The following is a 23,257-nucleotide window of genomic DNA, read 5'->3' as shown; positions in this document are numbered from 1 at the left end:
GCACATAATGCTCCCAAGGCCCACACTAGCCTCTTTCACCCTAACTCTGCCATCAGTTTTACATGCTCTCATATATGCAAGAACAGCATCTCCATCCTGTCAACCACAGCAAAGCATTCACAAGAAATCTGTAAAAAAGTCAGTCAGTGCTTTATGATTTTTCTTATTTGAATGAGCAACTTTATAATTCTTGACATTTGGGGAATTACAGCCACCTAAATTGAAAATAAATCCACAAACGTCACTCTGTGTCTAACATTTGTTTTTTAAAATTGAATTGGGTTGGAACTAATGTTCTAAGAATTCTCTATTACATATGAAAAAATCAGAAACACCACGGGGTAGCGTAGAGCTGGGGATGGAAACCACCTGAGAAGACAATTAGCCTTGGAGGGAGGTCCCGTAATAACACAGGGTGCTCATCTGGGCCTAGAGTGCCCGCGCAGGGCAGGGAGTATATTTCAAGCAGACAGCAAGGCGACAGTAAGTTCATGTGTTGTGCTCAAGAGAGGTCTTCCATCTCTAATCTCAGCGTTAAGTACATTCAAAATAAGCACTGGATTTGAGAAGCTTGGCACAGCCTGCATATATCAGGATTCTTCTATATAAAACCAAGGCCTGTATGCACGCATGCTCAGTTGTGTCCAACTCTTTGTGACCCCATGGACTGTAGCCCTGCCAGGCTCCTCTGTCCACGGGATTTCCCAGGTAAGAATACTGGAGCAGGCTGCCATTTCCTCCTCCAGGGGATCTTCTGTGCCCAGGAATCAAACCTGCATCTCCTGCATTGGCAAGCAAATTCTTTTAGCACTGGGCCACCAAGGAAGCATAAAGTCAAGGACTGCATACATTATCTTGGAAGCCAGTCCCAGCATGACTGATGGCTGAGAAGTTGGGGGGTGGTCTAGAGGGTGAGGCCTGTAAGGACCAGTTCTCTTACTGTCCCTAAATGGCCATGACCTCCAGGGGGCCCTTCAGAGATCTGGAGTCCACGTCCTTGTAAAAGGGGTCATGGAGGCACACAGCAGCACCCAGAAGATGAACTGTTTCACATTCCCAGGGAGCTCCTTGGAACACGCTCATCATTTACGGAGCCGTGGGCAAGCAATGTTATCGTCTCTGAGCCACTGCTTCCCTCTCTGTGAGGTGGGAAGATGAAGTCATAGCACTTACTTAATAGGATTTTTGTAAGGATGAAATGAGAGCCTCATCTACAGTGCTTAGTCCAGTGTCTGCCGCATAGTCAGCCCTCGGAAGCTTCCAGCAGATTGAGACACCACTGCACACGTTTGAAAGTCCAAAATCCAGAGCACGGACACCACCAGGTGCTGGAGAGGATGAGAGCAACGGGAACCCTCTTTATTGTTGGGGGAGGTATGCAAAGTAGAGGGTAGAGAGGCTTCCCCAGCGGCTCAGTGGTAAAGAATCTGCCTGAGAATGCAGGAGCCGTGGGTTCAATGCCTGGGTTGGGAAGATCCCTTGGAGAAGGAAACGGCAATCCACTCCAGTATTCTTCCCATGGAGAGAGGAGCCTGGGGGGGCTACAGTCCATGGGGTCACAAAAGAGTCATACATAACTTAGTGACTAAACAACAACAATGCAAAGTAGGAGACACTGTGAATGATACTATGGCTGTTTCTTCAAAGGTGAACATTCTCTTACCATACCATCCAGCAATGGCAATCCTTGGTATTTACCCAAAGGAGTTGAAAATTTATAGTAAATAATGAGGACCTGGGCCTCCCTGGTGGCTCAGACAATAAGGAATCTCCCTGCAGTGCAGGAGACCCAGGTTCAATCCCTGGGTCGGGAAGATCCCCTGGAGAAGGGCATGGCAACCCACTGCAGTATTCTTGCCTGGAGAATGCCATGGACAGAGGAGCCTGGTGGGCTATAATCTGTGGGGCTCCTTAGAGTCAGACATGACTGAGCAACAACAGATCAACAACAAATCAACTAAGCAACAACAAATCAAGGTGAGTAGACTTAAAAATAAAAAACCTGCGGTAGAGTCACACAACAGAATACTATTCAGTGCTAAAAAGAAATTAGCTATCAAGAAAAGATGTAGAAGAAACTTAAATGGTATTGCTAAGTGAAAGAAGCCCATCTGAAAAGGCTTGTTGTCGTTCAGTCACTCAGTCATGTCTGACTCTGCAACCCCGTGGACTGCAGGCTTCCCTGTCCTTCACCATCTCCCGGAGCTTGCTCAAATTCATGTCCATTGAGTCGGTGATGCCATCCAACCATCTCATCCTCTGTCGTCCCTTTCTCCTCCTGCCTTCAGTCTTTGCCAGCATCAGGGTCTTCGCATCAGGTGGCTAAAGGATTGGAGCTTTAGCTTCAGCATAAAAGTCTGCATACTGTATAATTGCAACTATGCAACAATATGACACTCTGGAAAAGGTAAAACTAAAGAGACAGGAAGAAGATGGGTGACTGCCGGGAGTTAAGGGGAGACAGGGATGAGTAGGCAGAACACAGGATATTCAGGGCAGTGACCCTACTCTGTATGGTACTGTAATGGTGGGTACACATCATTATACGTGCATCCAGACTCACAGAATGCACAGCATGAAGTGTGAACTGGAATGTAATCACAGGCAATAATGACATGTCAGTGCAGCTTCATTAATCATACCAAGTGTACCTTTTCAGTGGGGGGGACCCTGTGGGGATCGGGGTGCAAGCAGAGGTTCTATGGGAAATTTCGGCACCTGTTGTTCAGTATTGCTATGAACCTAAAACTGTTCTTAACAAATTAATCTACTAAAAAAATTTTTAGCTATGGTTATTGTTATATAAAATTGCCTCTAGCTTTAGATTCTGGCCTTCTATGTAGCCAGTATGTATTTGTAGGAAGAAGTTCATGTGTATGGAGTACTTGTGTTATCCTGGCCTCTGGTGGTGAATTTGCAGAGATGTCAGAATTTTTGACTTCTGCAGTGAGCATTTCCACAGCACTTTGCCCTGATGTTGGTTTTTCCTGAACTGTTATAATTTTTTGCGCCTTTCCCACCCCCTACAATTTCTTTGTGTGCCGCTGATGACTATTATTATCTTTAATTTCCGAAGGAGGAAACATGCGCAATAGGTCCTCATCTAGGAGGTGTTATTTGGGCATAAATAACACCTCAGGTGAAACAGGTGGGGCACAATTTGCATCTTGGCATTAAATTAGAAGTAAACCCCAGGAATATTTTATTCCTGAAATAACAACGACCAAGCGGAAAAGCCAGTGTGATTAACTAACCTTACTTGGCTTTCACAATTACTTGGTAACAAATTCGGAGTAGAAGCCACCTGCTTACGGGCTGGACTGTTTTGGACTGGCGGCAGCCCCAGGCTCTTCGGCTGGAGTGTCCAGGCAGGTCCGTGGACTAAGCACCAGAGAACCTGGGTCCCATCAGTGATGCGGCACCGCCACGGCGCTATAACCCTGCAAGTACCTGGAATTTCCTCAGCATCAGTTCATCAGTGTTTTGGTTTTTTTTTTTTTTAATTTGTGGAGTGATGATAAGACTGATTTTTACACCTCAGTGGGTTGAGAAGAAAAAAGACAAATGTTAACACATGCAGATAAGAGAGACAACTCCTGAGGTGTAACTGGGGCAGTGCTTCTTCCCTCAAGCAGGCTGTTGTGCCTAAAGCTCATCAACGGATGACCCTTCGGCCCCAGAGTTAAGACCACAGCAAAGTGGGGTCAGGGCTTGGCTCGCCAGTGGCCGCAAAGAGCCATAGCCTCATCAGAGATGTGTTTAGACGTCTATCCATCATGCTGGCCACAAGTCACAGAGCCCTGACATGTAAAACAGAGGCCCAGCCAATGATTCAAGGCACTGAACACTTCTCACAGCACACACACGCAGTGTACACAAGGTTAGCTGAGCGCCTTTGCTAACTCAGGACCCCATCACAGAAGTGGAATAGGTTATGTGCTGCTGACTTAGCAGATCCCACTCTGATTGTTACATCACCTAATGGGACATTAATGTCCTACACCTCAGGATACAAGGTACCGAGAAGATTCCATCATCCCTGTGACATTCTTTCCCCAAAGCCCTGGCTCCAATTCATCAAGATATCAGACAAAATCAAAATAACAGACACCTGAAAAGGTAACTGGTAGGTACACTTCAAAACTGTCAAGGTCGCGACCGACAGGGAAAGACTGAGGAAAGGTCACAGATGGGAGGAGGCCCAGGAGACCCTGCAACTAAATGCAGTGTGGGCTGCTGCCCCGGATCCTGGGACACAGACACCGGAGGAAAGGCTGGTGAATCCGAAAGGGCGTGCAGTCTTGGAGGTCTCGTTGTTGCTGCTATTGTTCAGTCACTCAGTCATGTCTGACTCTTTGCACCCCCTTGGACTGCAGCACACCAGGCTTCCCTGTCCTTTACTATCTCCCAGAGTTTGTTCAAACTCATGTCCATCAAGTCGGTGATGCCATCCAACCATCACATCCTCTGTTGTCCCCTTCTCCTCCCGCCCTCAATTTTTTTTGGCATCAGGGTCTTTTCCAGTGAATTGGGTCTTTGCCTCAGGTGGCCAAAGTTTTGGAGTTTCAGCTTCAGCATCAGTCCTTGCAATGAATATTCAGGGTTGGTTTTCTTTAGGATTAATTTGTTTGATCTCCTTGCTGTCCAAGGGACTCTCAAGAGTCTTTTCCAACACCACAGTTCAAAAGCATCAATTCTTTAGCACTCAGCCTTCTTTATGGTCCAACTCTCACATCTGTACATGACTACTGGAAAAACCATAGCTTTGACTATAAAGACCTTTGTTGGCAACGTGGTATCTCTGCTTTTTATAGCACAGCTAATTTCTCAAGAGTGGCCCTGTGCTTTCTCTGTCTACAGTTAAAACTGCTCTGTAAGTTCAAATTTATTTACAAATAAAAAGTTCTGAAAATATTCCAGTGCTCGGTATCCCAGGCCCTGTGCATGACAACTCCTAGGAGGTTCTGGAGCCTGGATTGCCTGTGGTGGGAGAAGGGAAAGATAGCTACCCGGCTTAGCTTGATGCAAAGGGTCAAAATGAACATGGCTGTTATCTCAGTTAATACAAAGAGTATATTCATAACCAGTTTATGCCAGACTGTGAACAAATAACTGAGGGTTTATTTGATAAGCTCCTGCCAGCAGCCCTCTTATTTACTAACACACCACCCCTCTTCCCACCTCCCACCTGCCTAGAAAAGAGAAAATCCTCCGTGAGATCATCATCTGTTCCGATTCTCATGTTGACTGTACTCTCCTTATATCTTTCTCGTGAAGGATGCCACGAGGGGCTCAGAATAATGACGACTGCTGTCATAATTAAGCTCTGGGATGCATTTCAAAGACTCAAGGAGGACCCAGCAGGTCATCCAAGCCCATCTCCCTGCCACTGCCCAAGGGCTGTACAGGATTTGGCAGATCCTACCCCAGGCTGTAAAAATTCTAAACTAGTCAAGAAATTACCAGCATGTACAAATGATGATTAAAAAGTTTACCTTCTTCCTGGATGATTCTAGAGGGAAGGGGCTGGGGGAAGGGGGAGTAAGGCATGAATAGGTCCCTGAAAACAAATGCTGTTCTCTTTGGAGTATATTTTCCAAGGTGAAAATGTGGTTATTTTCCATTCAGTGTGATAGCCAGGGCTTATTGTTATGCAAGAGTTGCCTCTGCATCAGATAAATTAAAATCTAGCACTGACCCCCAGCTGCCCCTCAAACGATATTATAAATGCGTCTGTCCTAGTTCCAACTTCTTCTGGCTTATACCGAAGTGCTGGACTTGAACACAGTTGTGTATGAGGCTGCCATTGGCTCAGACACCTTAGCAACAGCGTCAACATTGCCTAGGAATGAATGCTACAACAAAACCCGACAAGGGCCACCACTTGCTCAAGTGACTGTATGTTATCAAGATGAGTGGGGCCTTTTCCAGTGAAAATTGTGAAATGTAGTCACAGGCATATAAATCCAGCAGAAAAGGGCAACAACAACTATGATGTCAATGAAAACAGGAAGTATTTACAGGGGATAGAACTTGGAGGAAGATTGAGGAGAACGGTTAAACAGAAGAGTTAATTCAGAAACAGATCCTTGGAAGATGTCTTGATTACGTACAAAGTGGAAACCTGGCGGCGTAAACGACGAAGGCGGGTGAAGTCCGCTGAAAACTGTGACCGCTGTGTCTATCCCGATCACTCTTCCATGCCGGGCACAGGGAAACAGGAGCACACAAACACTACATACGTCCACATTTTACATTTTTCTTGAGTGTTCTCTACTTGCCACATACATTCACCTTTATACATACAATACATAAGAAAATGTAGGTGTGTAGCCTATGGGAAAAAAATACCCACAGCAAAAACCATGCCTGGCCTTGCGTTACCAGTACCGTATGAGTTGGGCACATCATGTCTGTCATAAGTCACGGCGGAAACTTACATAAGAGTCCTATCCCAAGGGACTTCCCTGGTGCTCCAGTGGATAAGAATCTGCCTGCCAATTCAGGGGACACAGGTTCCATCCCTGGTCTGGGGAGATTCCACATGCTGCAGGGCAACTAAGCTGGGCCCCTGCTCTGCAACTGCTGAAGCCTGCACAGCTAGAGCCTGTGCCCTGCAACAGGAGAAGCCACTGCAATGAGAAGTTCGGGCACTGCAAGTAGAGAGTAGCCCCCACTCAGCACAACTAGAGAAAGCCCAAGCGCAGCAGTGAAGACCCAGCACAGACAAAATTAATTATTTTTTAAGTCTTAAAGAAAAAAAACGAAGCATATCCAAAGAACCATAGTTCTGTGTTTGAAATTCTTCACCACTCTTTTTTTAGAGCTTCCCCAGTGGCTCAGATGGTAAAAAATCCACCTGCAATACAGGAAACCTGGGTTCAATCCCTGGGTCAGGAAGATTCCATGGAGAAGGAAATGGCAACCCATTCAAGTATGCTTGCCTTGGAAATCCCATGGACAGAGGAGCCTGGTGGGGTACAGTCCCTGGGGTTGCAAAGAGTCAGACACGACTGAGTGACTACTAACCAACCAACTTGGAAGTGTCATGGAGTCTATGGGCATGTCGTTTAGCTTGCTGATGTGTTGCAATGAGCTAAACTAAGGCTCAAGGTCTAGTGGAAGTTGACTTGTCTGCCATATTGGACATATTTGGTTAGAATCAATTTATGTCATGTCCTCGGGCTGTGTCACCCTTTTAAAGGTTATGCCCTGCCCATTTCACTAGCAGTTTTACCATTTCTTTCCACTAGGGGTAGCTTTTATCATGAGTGACCTGAGAGGCTGACACCCTTTGATCACCTTTGGGCCGGGACTGGATTTCTCCTTTCTGATTAACAGCTGTGCAGAGTGGTGTCTCCTAACCAAGTCACATTCCAAAATATTTTTATTTGTCTCATCCTAAAACCACAGGTCACTGCTACCCTGTGTATGTATCAGCCAAATCGTTTGGAAGTTGCTTGTCTTTCTTGACCATTCTGTGAAATACACTGTATGATAATGAAGGTGAGGCTTTACACTGCTCCTCTAATGCTCAGCACTCCACCACATACTTCCAAGTCTTGCATGAGGCTTCTCAGGCTGGGGGAAAATGGTTTCTTTTCAAGAAACAAGCTTCCAAGATCCCATGATACACAAAGCACTTCAGTTTGAAAAGAGGAGAAGAGGAAAGCCAAATAAAAAGAGCTCAGGCTGGAAAGTCTTGAAGCTGGGGGATTCTCTGAAATCATTCACAGATGCTGGATCTACCCTTGACAGGTCACTTCATCCCATTTAGCACTTTTTATCTTTGAGTTCCAAAGCTCTTAAGCAAATGGAGAAGGGAGGAAAGCTAACCTTTCTGAAGATAGTTTATCAGACTGACAATCAAACAGAAGTTCCCCTGTGGTGCAAGTAAGACATGGTTTGAAAAAGAAATAATGCAAAAGAAAGGAAAAAGGGGATCATAGAGATCACACCTTCACATTTAATTTCAGAGAAGAAGACCTGAAGTTGATGTCTGTTTAGATCAGTTGTGCCCCAGTTGGAACATGGGTGCCCAGACCTGCAGTGCAGTAACATGAGCTATGCTTTAAATAGCTGCCAAATAGCCATGTGGGGGCTGGCAGCAGGCTAGGGTTGCGAGGAGACGGATCTGATTCAAAAGTGAAGTCACATAACAAAGGGGCAAGTAGGGCTGATGTGCAGGGGAGCCATTTTTCATTATCATTCTGTGCTTTCCTTTATATATATATTTACATTTATAAATATATATTCATAATATATAATAAATATATATTATACATAATATTTATATATAAATATTATATATATAATACATAAATAATATATTATATATATATAAGGGCACTAATTCAATTTGTATATATATGTGTTTGTGTGTGTGTGTGTGTGTGTGTGTATTTTTTTCTCCTTTGGTTAGCCAACCAGATACGGAAATCCACCCCAGGAACTTCTGAGGTAACTTCTCTTCTTTGGCAGTCCTATTTTCTCTGTTGCTGTTGTTTAGTCACTAAGCCATGTCCGAATCTTTTGCAACCCCATAGACAGTAGCCCGCCAGGCTCTTCTGTCCATGGGATTCTCCAGGTAAGAATACTGGAGTGGGTTGCCACTTTCTACTCCAGGGGACCTTTCTGATCCAGGGATCAAACCTGTATCTCTTGTGTCTCCTGCAGTGGCAGGCTGATTCTTTACCAGCTGAGCCACCGGGGATGCCCCACCATGAGCAATGGCCACTAAAGATAAGGCCAGAAGGACACTTCTGCAAGGTGGCATCTGCTTTCTGATACTGGGCTTTCTAGTTTGCACTCAGGGTGGTATAAGCCATTCAAGTGGCTTCAGACTCCTACAGCCTCACACATATTTTAGGTCACTGATGTCACTGCGTATGCCCTGGGATCCTTGACCTCTGAACCACTCCGTTTAATGCCTGGAGCCCAAAGCCTGCAGCAGAGGGGCTTCTCAGTGGAGGATTTGGAAGTAGCTCACTTCAAGCTTCTTCATTCATGCAACCAACCAACATGCAACCCTAATCATTCACAGAAATCTGTTTTCATTCAAATATGCCCCAAATATTTTCCTTCCCCTATTAGGGAGCAGCCAAGAGGTGTCATAGAAAGAGCATGGAGTTCAAACACCTAGAGAACCATCTCCAATCCTTCCTCACCGTGTGGCCTTGGGCGACTTCCACACCTTCTCAATTTCAGTCCCTCAGCTCCCCAAGGGAGTGACACCACCAAATGGCGCAGGAATGGGTAGTGGCCCCCAGGAAGTGCTCAAGAATCGGAGTCAGCCTGTTCTTAGTCTTGTCTGTTCTTAGTCTTGTCTGACTGTCAACCAGTGGAAGTCTAGAAAGTACCAATACAATTTGCAATTGTCCACAATTATTTAACTCAATAACCTAGGGTATGTGCTCAGTCGCTCAGCTGTGTCCAACTCTCTGCAACCCCATGGACTGTAGCCCACCAGGGTCCTCTGTCCACAGGATTTCCCCTGCAAGAATACTGGAGTGAGTTGTCATTTCCTCCTCCAGGGCATCTTCCTGACTCAGGAATCAAACCCACCTCTTGCATCTCCTACATTGACAGGCGGATTCTTTACCACTGAGCCACCTGGGAAGCCCATAACCTAGGGTGGACATTCCTTGTTATTTCTCCATTTTAAAATATGTCCACATGAAGAACAGCAAAGCGACTCAGAAACAGCAGGATCTCCAGAATCAGAGACTCTAACACAGACCAGGCGGGCCCATGTCTGAGATGTGTGGGCTTGGCTGCTATTGCGAGTGTAGATAATCTCTGAAATATCTAATGACACAAAATTGTTCAAGCTGTCATATTAAGTAAAAATCTAAGTTTACAAAGCACTTTTCTGTATGACCCTTTAAGTTATCTAATGTCCCCAGGTGGCCCTAGTGGTAAAGAACCCACCTGCAAATGGAGCAGACAGAAGAGAGGTGGGTGGGTTTGATCCCTGGGTGGGGAAGATGCCCTGGAGGAGGGCATGGCAACTCACTCCCGTATTCTTGCCCGGAGAATCCCCTGGACAGAGGAGCCTGGTGGGTTTATAGTCCATGGGGTCACAAAGAGCTGGACACGACTGAGCGACTGAGAACTTTAAGTGACCTACTAGAACTATTTATGTACTGCTTGACTCTACTGGTGGAGTTACGGATGAAATTTCTTTCTTTCTACTCATTTATACTTTCTGAATGGTTTAATGAACATGCATAACTTTTGCAAAGAAAAACAATTTGGAGAAGTAAACAAATTTTAATGCCTTTTTTTTCTGTCTTATTGTGTCTGTGAATAGGAAGTAACAGACCTTGGAAATCATATTTTTCTGGAAGCTGGGTAAGTGGTAAAATGGTAGGCTTTAGGGTTCACCATCTTATGATTAAGACAGCAACATTATGAAGCAACTGCATTAATTAGAAACGTCATGCTATCATGTGGACAGGCAAAAGTATTAGACATCATAAACTGTACTGATGATGCTGTATTGATCAATCGATCAAAAACTAAGTATCTACAAGCATATGATGCGGCCCCTATTCCCAGCAGCCTTGAGATGGTCTGCCGATTGTGCTAGCAGTCAGTCAGGTCAAGTGGAGAGAAAGCAGTAGGAAAAAAGAAACCCACAAAAACAAACTTACAGACGTAACACAATAGTCAGTCAGGTCAAGTGGAGAGAGAGCAGTAGGAAAAAAACCCACAAAAACAAACTTACAGACGTAACACAAACACACACACACACGTTGATAATCGATAATTACCAAGCACTGACACCTCTTCCATCACATAAATATACTCTTATAAGTGGATTTAATCTTCAAATTCAGTAAATACATTTCATAGATTAGTCATAAAAGCAGTCAGTGTCCAGTAACAGTACACTTAACAGTATTAGCTAACAGCATACCTTCAATCCCAAATTAAAATCTTCATTCAGCATCTTTGTAGGGTTTTCCCAGTAGTTTCCTGTGTTCCCTGTCACAGGACTGAACTAAACTGCTTGGGCAAAGAGGAGAAGGAGAGAACAGTCTCCACCAGAGTCCAAGGTCACACCTCACTTTCCTCTTACCTCACTCTTTCTGCAGGTGTCACCAAGAAGCTGTCTTATTCATTGAACTGTAACTTCAAGATGCAAATTCAATTCTCTTAAAAAAGATTTTTAAAACTTTGAAAGATTTGGAAATAAATCAATACACTAAATAGAGAAATAAAACGAAGCATACTATCCCACATCAGATATAAGACCGTTACAAGAATATATAAGTGTATTTTACTCATTGACATAGTAAATACAACTCACCTTTCCTCCATGGATTGTTGCTGAAATAGATCAGGCAATATACTTGAATTAATGTGATCAGTGCATTACAACTATTACTTCCAAAGTGTGGATCTGAGTAAAAGTCTCATGTACATCAGATATTCAGCCAGTTACCCTAAGATAAATGTATGGTAGTCACACAAATATTAGAAAGTAAGACTAACCATCTGAAAACTACAAATATTCAAACCTTTACTAAAAAAAAAAAAAAAAAACACACAAAAAAACAGCTTGCACATGAAATTCTAATGACGTATAATACACTAGAAAAAGGCTCCATTCCAAAGTTCTACCAAAAGGAATTGTTTTTACAGATGCCATGAGTTAATCAAATACATCTAGCATCGTCTGGAAAACTTAATAGCATGCCACAACGTAATATCACAGTCAACGTGCATAACAGAACCCATAATTATTTTTTGTAATAATCAGGCCAAAAGCAAAGAAATAAATGAAGCAATATAAAAATGAAACAGAAGAACACAAAGGAAAGTACCAGGAAAACGTGTATGATAAAATTGAAACCTCCTGAGAAACCAGTTAAGGACCTGAAGTCTTTTCTTTCTTTTTTTTTAACAGGAAAGCCCGGTCGGTACGTAACCCCTAAAATGCCCCGTGATCCACATACACCTCAGACCTTCATTTTTCCCCCCCAGAGCACCCTCCCAGTAAACCAGGTCTAAAGGAAAGTACAAGGTGTGCAGAGAAGAGACAATCTGGGGACTAGGGGGTGAGGCACCGGGGGACCAGCGCCTCTGTCCCACCCTAGGCTCGGCTTCTAAGGGGTCACCCTTCCGGCCGCCTCCGACTCAAGCCCTTGGTGTCTGCAGCAGCTGCAGAGTAAAGTGTTGTGTCTGGAACACGTCAGTCCGTACACCACTCAGGGCCTCTGTGCCTTCACTAGGCGAGTCCTCTGCCAGGGGGCTTCCAAAATGCAAATTAGACCTAGGCTTCTCAGATGGATGCGATTTCCATCAAAACTAGTGCCAAACAAACATCTTTGATATGCAAAATGTCTACTCTAGTGAATATAATCATTCCTACATGGCCACCCCCCCAGGTTTTCCTCCAGGAGGTTAAAGCAAATAGCAGATCCGTAAATGCTAATGTACTTGCTGTCAAGCTGAAGTCAGGGAGGGACAACAGGGAAGGGCATCAAATGGTGGGAAGAGCTACAACCCATAAGATCTTGGGGAAAGTTAACATTTCATAGTCTTTAATAAAGCAAGACTATTATCACCCTCATCTGGAAGCATTTTGGGCGTTTATAGTGAGTGCATATTAAAAACACATTTCATCAGTAAATCTTCACATGCTGGACAGATTAGCAATATAATTTTTAGCTGGGAATTTTAAAATATCAAATAGAATTATGTACAAAGCACAGGCACTTGGTTTTTACATAGTTTCAACCATATTCCATATACAATTAAGCCCCTTTCAGTTCATGAAAAATCCAATCTGCATTATCTGTGATTTGGTATAGAGATTTGCTTCTTTTAAATATAGCCTAAGATTTATATAAGCATGCACAATTAAATGAATAACTTAACATAACCAAACTTAATTTTGGTTAAGAAAGAAGAATAAATACAGGTTGGTTTTGTGGGGGCCCATTCTAACTGATGAGTTTGTGTGGCTCCTGCTAAGGGAGCAACTTTGATCTATTTTTAAGTGGTGAATAATCTGCTCACAGGCGCTGCTACCTGTGTACGTGGGTATTTATGTACAGATAAAAGAAGCAGAGTTAATTTTCTGACAACATTTGTTTGTTGTTCATAATTACTCTCCCAAGATTTATTCTTAACAGCAGCAGAAGTGAATGCGAAGGAGGCTTAAATCAAATCATGATTTGACCCTGGTGATGGTATTTTGCACTTTCAGGCCCTTGTTACCTGCAACTCCAAGTATGGTGAAAGGTATAAGGCCCATGTTACCTGCAAACTAGGTTCCTGAGGGCACTTAGACAAGACCGAAGCACCTGGAAAGTTCTAGGACCCTCTTATGAGAGAAAATCACAATGGCTAATTCAAATAGCAACTAACAAGTTACATCAACTCATTCTATGCCAGGATCATGGAGACAAAATGGAAAAAAAAAAAAAAAACCTCTGTTTTAAATCATTCAGGGAGACACTGGAGGCAGCAGTCTGACTAGTGATGTATCTGAATGTGCCGTCCAACAATCAGAAACAGTAATCCAGCTAGCAGGGAGAAAAAAATCCCCGCCGGGGCCAGGAAGAACGACCAGCCGTAGAGCACAGAGGGGCTGAAATCCAAGCAGTCTCTCATTTTCCTGTGTCTGTAGCTTTCCAAGTCGGCCACTGCCTGCACCCAGATGACGTACAGCATCACCACCAGGGCAAACAGGACGCCTGAGGGGACAGAACAAGACACCTTTAGCCTTTCTGAAGACGTCTGCCCGAGTGTGCTAGCAGACCAGTCACATGCCCGATGATAAAACTGTGAGAACGCAACTCTAGCTAAATTGCCTACTTGATGTCAGACCTACTACTGCACGCTTCCTAGGCACATCACTTATCTTCAGTGTTCAGGGCACTGAGGGTGAGAGCTGCAGAAGAACAAGGACAGTGGCTGACCTGTGCTGACTGAGCGCTCACCGTGTGCCAGGGGCCACATCAGGTGCTTGCGAACCTAAGAGTCAAAGATCCCTTGTGCTATTATGGAAGCCACTTAGTCATCTCCAACTCTGTGGGACCCGTAGACTGTAGCCCGCCAGGCAAGAATCCCTCTGCCCATGGGATTCTCCAGGCAAAAAAACTGGAGTGGGTTGCCATTCCCTTCTCCAGGAGATCTTCAGGGATTGAACCCAGGTCTCCTCAAATGCTGGCAGATTCTTTACCGTCTGAGCCACCAGGGAAGCCCTGCCTAGCAGAATTTACTTTCCAACATTTATTCGTCTTTATTGTATGTCTCATTTGTGATGAGCATTGTTATACGTTATTTCTTTCAACATGTACAACATACTCATGAAACAGGTACTCTGAACCCCCAGTTTCAAGTTTATGCAAACTCAGCTGGTAGCTTTCCTAGCTGATTTTTAGTTCAAAGTCTTTCTGACTATTGTTATAACAATGTAACATTTATAATTACAGCTAACTGGTGCTGTAAATGTGACAGTGAAAACAGAAGCCAAGTAAGTAAGTACCAGAAAAAAAACAGAGATGGGAGCACTGAACTAATATAAAAGAACATATGTGACTCTTTAACAAACTTTCTGTGGATTTGCGATCAAGAGCCTTATTAAATAAAAGAAAGGAAGAAAGAAAGAAAGGAGGGAGGGAAATTACTAAACCTTCAATATAATTTATGAACCATTTCAATATAAAACTGCAATCCACCTATTCAAAAATACTGTTGGGATTATAAGGGCAGAGAAGTAGCATAGTGTTGGACCCTTGACTTTATCAAATAACAAGACAGAAGAGCTTTATGATGCGGAAATCTGAGACTACTACTAAGCACATGCTTTTCCATGTGACTGTTACCATGACATTAGAAGGAGGTGCAACTGCTGCACTGAGCTGCAGTCTCGAGAGCTGCTGAGCTGATTCACTATTGAATGAGGGACAGGTCCCCACACACGAATTTGTCCCAAAGCAAAATATACTTCCAGCAGTCATGTGTGGATATTGAGAGCTGGACCATAAAGAAGGCTGAGTGCTAAGAATTGATGCTTTCGAATCATGTGCTGGAAAAGACTCTCGAGAGTCCCTTGGACAGCAAGGAGATCAAACCAGTCAATCCTAAAGGAAATCAATCCTGAAGATTCACTGGAAGGGCTGGATGCTGAAGCTCCAATCCTTTGCCCACCTGATGCGAAAAACCGGCTCATTGTAAAAGACCCTCATGCTGGGAAAGATTAAGGGCAAGAGGAGAAGGTGGTGGCAGAGGATGAGATGGCTGGATGGCATCACTGACTCAAAGGACATGAGTTTGAGCAAACTCTGGGAGATAGTGAAGGACAGGGAATCTTGACATGCTGCAGTTCACAGGGTTGCAAAGAGTCAGACACAACTTAGTAACTGAACAACAACAAAAATATACCTGAGGTCACTTGTTATTTGTCCAAAAGTTCAATCCAAACTTGTTAGGGATCTACTGTACTCTTTGAATGAATGAACTGAACTATCGGGTATAAAAGCTCCACATTCTAATTGCTAGTCTGTCTGAAAGGTAAGCACCACCCTGTGATCAGGAGCAGAGGCTGGGAAACATGGAGAGAAGATTTAACATGGGTTACAAGCCTAGCCATCCATCGCTCCTGTGGAGTTAACCATGTTCCTGAAGTATTTAGGTGTCCTCACCCTCCTGGATCAGCAATTTCATAAAGAATCTTGAGAGGAAGGGCCCACACGTTATGTCAAAGTATGTCATCATCAGAGCTGAAACTTCACCCTGATCATGATACAAGCCACAGAGTTGTGAAGAGTCAACACAACGGCTTCACTAATAAGAACCATCCTTCGCTCTGCCTTCTGCACGTGAATGTAATCATTGCAGCACAGAACAGAGCAGTCTGATCACTGCACAACAACCGGATCGCAAAGACACGGTGAAGCCGGATCCGGCCAGCAAGCTCCTCGCAGAGCCATGCCCCAGACTGTGACAACAATATGGTGAGGCCATGTGTTGTCTAGCAACTCTGAGCCCCTCAATGCATTTTTTTTTTCAGCAAATACACAGACATGTGCTCTGCTAATGTAAAGGTGTGGCTTGGTCATCTGCATACCCTTTGCCTTAGGCAAACACATTGCAAACCACTTTTTATTATTTGTTTATATATATATTTGTGTGTGTGTATATATATATGTGTGTGTGTGTATATATATATATATGTGTGTGTGTGTGTGTATATATATAATCTTCCTTGCATCACGTGAATCTCTTTTGCTTTCAGGTATTTTAATTTTAAAAAGTTTCCTTCATGAAAAACTAGTAGCTCTATACATCTTTTCTTCAAGAATTGTAAACTTACTGAATTTAGACTATATTTTTTAAAGTATTGTAGGGCCTCCCAGGTGGCTCAGTGGTAAAGAACCTGCCTGCCAATGCAGGAGACATGGGTTCGACCCCTGGGCCAGGTGGTCTCCACACGCTGTGAAGCAGCGCAGCCCGTGCGCCACAGCTACTGAGCCTGTGCTTTAGAGCCTGGGACCTGCAACTATAGAAGCCCATGTGCTCCAGAGCCCATGCTCTGCAACCAGAGAGGACACGAGCAATGAGAAGCTCTCTCACGTTACTAGAGAGTAGCTCCCGCTTGCCGCAACTAGAGAAAAAGTCTAGGTGGCAGTGAAGACCCAGCACAGCCAAGAATAATAAATAAATAAATAAAATTATTAAAAAGTATTGTAGGACATCATGCAGACGATCCATAATAAGGAAGAATTCAGTTACATTTAATCACTGCTGTTCTTTAAAGAGCAATTATACCCTGAAAGCAACGAATAATAGTGGTTTCTATCAATACAGTCTTGTTCACTGGTTGGAGACATAGTCCATTTACTTCATAACAGATCAGCTTATGATTATACCCCTGGGGTAAAACAGTGCTTCCCTACTCTTCATAACCCATTACATCGCCAGTGTCGTGTGTGTGTGTGTGTGTGTGCAGACAGACAAACAGAAGTAAAATGAACAAACAAACCTGGGGAAACTATCAGTATTTACACCAAAAGCCAACAGATTAGCTAATATGGCAGCAAAAATTTATGACGGGGGCTGCTGAAGTAAGTAGCCAAAAGAAGAGTCAGGAGACCATTGCTTACAGCGGGACTGATCATTCACATACATATATTGAGGTGAACTGGAGTCAGGTTCTTCACTCCTGAAAAGGGAGTCACAAATTTGAAAAGGGGGGAAAGCTAGAATGAACTCTATGGTGTTTTTTTAGAATTGAATGTGTTGGTGAGAATTTGTGGTTTTAGATAGATGGATAAATGAATGGATACAGAGGCAAATGTGTGCACACACCTTTGTGCATGTGTGTGCCTAGCTATACTTCCCGGCTGTTCCCTGTGAAAGTCTAGCAGCAACACCACCCCAGTTCCACAGAGCACACCGGGCATCCAGATCTCGGCTTCTAAACACAGGGTTCGGGGCATCTCTGAGAAACAGCTGAGTCCAGGCTGGGACAGAAAGTACAAGACAAATCTGGAACATCATGTTATACCAAAAAAGTACAGGTATGCTCAGAGAACAGTGTGGGCGTTCAGAAAACACATTTTGGGGCTTCTCCTAGCCAGTTCTAAGAATATTTGACTATTAAACAAATAATGATAGCAGCCTATTACATCTCATCAAACAAAAGAGGGATCCAAGAGCCCACAGAGATAAAAATAAGCAAGTGAATAAATTTAAGTAGGGAGATGGGAATGCCTTTTATTCAGAATGCTGACATAAATACAGAAGGAAGAGCTGGATCAGAAATCACCGCTAGGCGATCATTTAAGTCAGAATTAATTCAGGCAAGAAACAAAAATGGATACTAAAACTAGTGGATGAAATTCAGATGGGAAATAAATGTTTACACTGGCTCAGAGTCTCTTCCCACAAAAACGCATATTAGTCGTAAAGAAAAACAGCAACTTTACAATGAAGAAACCTGGCAAATCCCACTTTACTCAAGGGATCAAAGTTGGTAAAACCAGGGACATGACAGACTGGTGTCACTTACCACTTCAAGAGATTCAGTGAGAACACAATGTAACGGCTGTGCTGCTGCAGCGGAAAGGGAAGAACCTCCAGTACTGAGGAAGCATCAGGCAGACCAACTCAGGAACGTTCCAGAAAACCACAGGCCTGTACTCCTCGAAAGAGCCCAGCTCATGAAGGTCAAAGAAGGATTTACTCTGGTCTGATGGATACTCAGATGACACATCTGAACACAGGGCATGTTCCAGGACTCGATTCTTTTGCTTTCTTTAATAGATATTGTTGGGAAAATCAGAAAAATCTGAAGGCAGTCTCTGGGTGAAGGGGCTTACCATTTCTCTGTAAGTTTGAAAATATATCAAAACAAGAAACAAAATGTATGAAAAAAGAAGAAAAAAAAGTGTGGTGGAAGTGTGTGGCTACGTGTGCTGGAAAGTGAATGTAGTGGGGGTGGGGTGGGAGGAGAGGACGTGTGTTCACACCCAGAGAGATGCATCTCCTATTGATGGGATATCAGCAATATTATTGATATATGGATCAATAATGTATGGATGTGAGAGGTGGACCATAAAGAAGGCTGAGCAATGAAGAATTGATGCTTTCAAACTGGTGCTGGAGAAGATTCTTGAGAGTCCCTTGGACTTAAAGGAGATCAAACCAGTCAATCCTAAAGGAAATCAACCCAGAATACTCATTGGAAGGACTGCTGCAGAAGCTGAAGCTCCAATACTCTGGCCACCTGATGCAAAGAGCCAACACTTGGGAAAGACCCTGATGTTGGAAACGACTGGAGGCAGCAGGAGAAGGGGGCAACAGAGAATGAGATAGTTGGATGGCATCACCTACTCAATGGACATGAGTTTTAGTAAATTCCGGGACATAGTGAAAAGACAGGGAAGCCTGGCGTGCTGCAGTCCATAGGGTCACAAAGAGTCAGACACGATTTAGGGACTGAACAACAACAATTATTGATTTGGTCCACCCACCAAGTGAAGCACTAATACTATGGAAAAATCTTAACTACAAAAAGAAATTCATAAAAACATAAGCAATAGCTGTCTTGAGAGATAAGTGTATTATATTTCAAACCCACTTGCCACAGTGATTTTAGCAGGCATAGAAAGTATTGCCAATTTTCAGGTAATAATTGTTTTAAATGAAGTTATATTTAAATTAGGTCATACATTTTGAAAGCATAACTTTTCTCCAATTGAATTTTATATTTCTATTTTTTGAAGTCTAACAAAAATTCATAAAATAGCTTCAGTTCAGTTCAGTCCAGTCACTCAGTCGTGTCCGACTCTTTGCGACCCCATGAATCACAGCACGCCAGGCCTCCCTGTCCATCACCAACTCCCGGAGTTCACTCACACTCACGTCCATTGAGTCAGTGATGCCATCCAGCCATCTCATCCTCTGTCGTCCCCTTCTCCTCCTGCCCCCAATCCCTCCCAGCATCAGAGTCTTTTCTAATGAGTCAACTCTTCGCATGAGGTGGCCAAAGTACTGGAGTTTCAGCTTTAGCATCTTTCCTTCCAAAGAAATCCCAGGGCTGATCTCCTTTAGAATGGACTGGTTGGATCTCCTTGCAGTCCAAGGAACTCTCAAGCGTCTTTTCCAACACCACAGTTCAAAAGCATCAATTTTTCAGCGCTCAGCCTTCTTCACAGTCCAACTCTCACATCCATACATGACCACAGGAAAAACCATAGCCTTGACTAGACGGATCTTTGTTGGCAAAATAATGTCTCTGCTTTTGAATATGCTATCTAGGTTGGACATAACTTTCCTTCCAAGGAGTAAGCGTCTTTTAATTTCATGGCTGCAATCACCATATGCAGTGATTTTGGAGCCCCAAAAAATAAAGTCTGATACTGTTTCCACTGTTTCCCCATCTATTTCCCATGCAGTGATGGGACTGGATGCCATGATCTTCATTTTCTGAATGTTGAGCTTTAAGCCAACTTTTTCACTCTCCACTTTCACTTTCATCAAGAGGCTTCTTAGTTCCTCTTCACTTTCTGCCATAAGGGTGGTGTCATCTGCATATCTGAGGTTATTGATATTTCTTCCAGCAGTCTTGATTCCAGCTTGTGTTTCTTCCAGTCCAGTGTTTCTCATGATGTACTCTGCACATAAGTTAAATAAGCAGGGTGACAATATACAGCCTTGATGTACTCCTTTTCCTATTGGGAACCAGTCTGTTGTTCCATGTCCAGTTCTAACTGTTGCTTCCTGACCTGCATACAGATTTCTCAAGAGGCAGGTCAGGTGGTCTGGTATTCCCATCTCTTTCAGAATTTCCCACAGTTTATTGTGATCCACATAGTCAAAGGCTTTGGCATAGTCAATAAAGCAGAAATAGATGTTTTTCTGGAACTCTCTTGCTTTTTCCATGATCCAACGGATGTTGGCAATTTGATCTCTGGTTCCTCTGCCTTTTCTAAAACCAGCTTGAACATCAGGAAGTTCACGGTTCATGTATTGCTGAAGCCTGGCTTGGAGAATTTTGAGCATTACTTTACTAGCATGTGAGATGAGTCCAATTGTGCGGTAGTTTGAGCATTCTTTGGCATTGCCTTTCTTTGGGATCGGAATAAAAACTGACCTTTTCCAGTCCTGTGGCCACCGCTGAGTTTTCCAAATTTGCTGGCATATTGCGTGCAGCACTTTCACAGCATCATCTTTCAGGATTTGAAATAGCTCAACTGGAATTCCACCACCTCCACTAGCTTTGTTCGTAGTGATGCTTTCTAAGGCCCACTTGACTTCACATTCCAGGATGTCTGGCTCTAGGTCAGTGATCACACCATTGTGATTATCTGGGACGTGAAGATCTTTTTTGTACAGTTCTCCTATGTATTCTTGCCACCTCTTCTTGATATCCTCTGCTTCTGTTAGGTTAAAATAGCTTACTGGAGGCATAATCAAATTTTGGTCCCAAAGCCCATGAAGCTTTGTGATCATAATAAAACAAATAAATGGACAAATAATTATGGCATATCAAGAACAAGGCGGATTTCTTATTGGCCGTGTGGTGAGGAGAGCATTTTTTTGTACAAAGGTCATTTTCTGGTCTAATGTCTTTAGTCAATGAAACCTATGCATTGGGTATTATCTATCAGATTTTTCAAATACTTACTACTTTTTTAGATTGGCATGATAACTTCCGACACTAAACATCCTTTATATTCAATACTCTGTACTCTCTCTCTCTCTTTTTTTTTTTTTTAAACTTTTTGGCCATTCCCCATGGCATGCAGGATCTTAGCTCCCTGACTAGGGATTGAACCCACATCTCCTGCATTGGAAGCACAGTCTTAACCACTAGACCACCAGGGAAGTCTCAATACTCTGTACTCTCTTGTGAAACAATGATTGATAGATAGAGAATGACTGTGCACGTATATCCATATCTACTCATAAGTAGTGAGGGGTTTGATCTGAGAAGCAGTTTCATTTAAGGCCGAGGAAGGGTCTGCTGATGGTAACTGAGTTTCAGGAAGTATTTGGTGGTTGAAGAGCACAGGGCTGCAATCTGTCTACCCTGGTTCAGGTTCACTGTTTAGAAAGTTTAAACTTTAGTAGCTGAGTAACACTGAGCATGTTTCTAACGTCTCTGTGTCTCCGATTCATCACTGGTAAAATACAGATGACGCAAGGTGCCCACCGAAGAGAGCAATAAGAGAAATGAACAGAGGAAAGCACTCCAGGAGCAAGATGCCCCAGAAAGGACGAGCACATAGCCAACACTGAGCTTTGGCGTACGCTCTTGCTGTGGCTAGAAATATCATCCTCCGAAACCTTCTGAAGGGTCAGAGCTTCTCATGTGACAGGACTATTTCAGGACGGGCCAAGAGGCACGAGAAGCAGCTTGCCGTAGATTCTCCTTTCTGAGACTTCATGGAAGCAGAGAGGGAAAAGGTGGTTTCACGTGTCTGCCCGGGCCTTGCTGGAATCCTCCACCAGGTGGCGCCCGTCACATCACAGCCCCCGTCTAGGGGATATTTCAGAAAGCGCATCAGGTGAATCCAGACTGGAGCTTAGTCGTATTAAGGACGTTTTCTGTTTCCACTGTCCAGTCAAGCAAGCCTCCCTCCCCTCCACAGCAGCCCCTTGGTCATAGGAAGCAGAGATTCTTCCTAGGAAAATCCAGCCCCTGTCGATCTGATCATTCAGACACATCTATACCTCATGTGCTTCTCTTCTACAAAGAAAGTGTATGTGAAGGGAAAAAAGGCCTCAGAAAACATAACATAATCTAGTGAAGAAAGCAATATGCCTTGTCCACTCACTACTAGTTATCTTCCAGCAAATGACAGTGTGGGGAAAGGGTGTGGAATGAAACCGAATATTCGGAAACAAATTAAACCCCTCACAGTACCGAGTAAACAGTAGCCGTTAATGATGCACGTACTTTGGAAGAGGAAAATGAGGCAGATGGAAACACACTCTGCCCGTCCACCTTGGCGGAATTCACTCCAAACCAGAGATCCTATTTATAGGCCAGACAGTCTTGTTACCTGACGTGTTTAAGACTCCTCAGGCTGGAGGTTAATTATTCAGTGCATTCATTTGCAGGCCTGTTACTCTAGCTCTCAGCTCAGATACATCTTTTAAAAGGGGGTGGGGAGCATGTACTTATCCAAGTTTCAAATTGAAGCTTTTTTTCAAAAACGTTCCACCAAAGCTATTACTGAGCAGGCTTCTCACATCCTCGATTCACCTGGGCAGGAGTTGACCAGAGTCCAGATGGTCCCCAGCGAGGATGGTGCAACCCGCCAAGGCTGGGGTGGTGGGGGCAGGGGTGACCCCTCTCTCCCCCTCACACCCGCCTCCCCTCTGCAGCCATCATCTGGCTCAGAGGTTAAACTGACTGTGATGCGTCCTTTTTGAATTCCTCCTCCGGGGACTTGTCCCTTCGCTTTAGTGTCACATACACGCAGACCTTGTTTTACTGCCCTTCACTTGACTGTGCGTCTCAGGTACTGCATTTTGTAGTGAAGTGAAGGTCTGTGGCAACCTGCACCGAGTGAGTCTGTCAGCACCGTTTTTCCACACACCTTTTGCTCACTTTGCGTCACATCATGGCCATCCTCACACTATTTCAACCATGTTTTAGACATAACGGTATTGCACACTAATGGATTACAGCAGAGAAGGGTCTGGAAGCAAACCCATCATCTCTTCGAGGTGTGCCTGAGTCTACCACATTGACTCCCATTCAAAACCAAGACAGGGCAAGTCT

General features: G+C 43.8%; 1 protein-coding gene across 3 annotated transcripts in view; it reads right to left on the bottom strand.

Annotated features, from left to right (window-relative positions):
* The window catches only part of TMEM182 (transmembrane protein 182), a 65,974-nt gene that overhangs the window by 5,783 nt on the left and 36,934 nt on the right, over positions 1 to 23,257 (bottom strand). For 2 of the 3 annotated variants that reach the window (XM_044925723.2, XM_025260777.3), the window contains one exon: positions 10,806 to 13,709. The exons of the other annotated variant lie outside the window; for it this stretch is intronic. In XM_044925723.2, the coding sequence (XP_044781658.1) occupies positions 13,489 to 13,709 (221 nt within the window). In that variant the 3' untranslated portion in view covers positions 10,806 to 13,488. Of the gene's footprint in view, positions 1 to 10,805; positions 13,710 to 23,257 lie in introns of those variants that run through there. 3 annotated transcript variants of the gene reach the window in all.

The sequence above is a fragment of the Bubalus bubalis genome, chromosome 12 (assembly GCF_019923935.1).
Source record: "Bubalus bubalis isolate 160015118507 breed Murrah chromosome 12, NDDB_SH_1, whole genome shotgun sequence".
In the NCBI taxonomy this organism is placed as follows: Eukaryota; Metazoa; Chordata; class Mammalia; order Artiodactyla; family Bovidae; genus Bubalus; species Bubalus bubalis.
The sequence above is the reverse complement of the archived record's forward strand: the minus strand, read 5'-3'. Positions and strand labels throughout refer to the sequence as shown.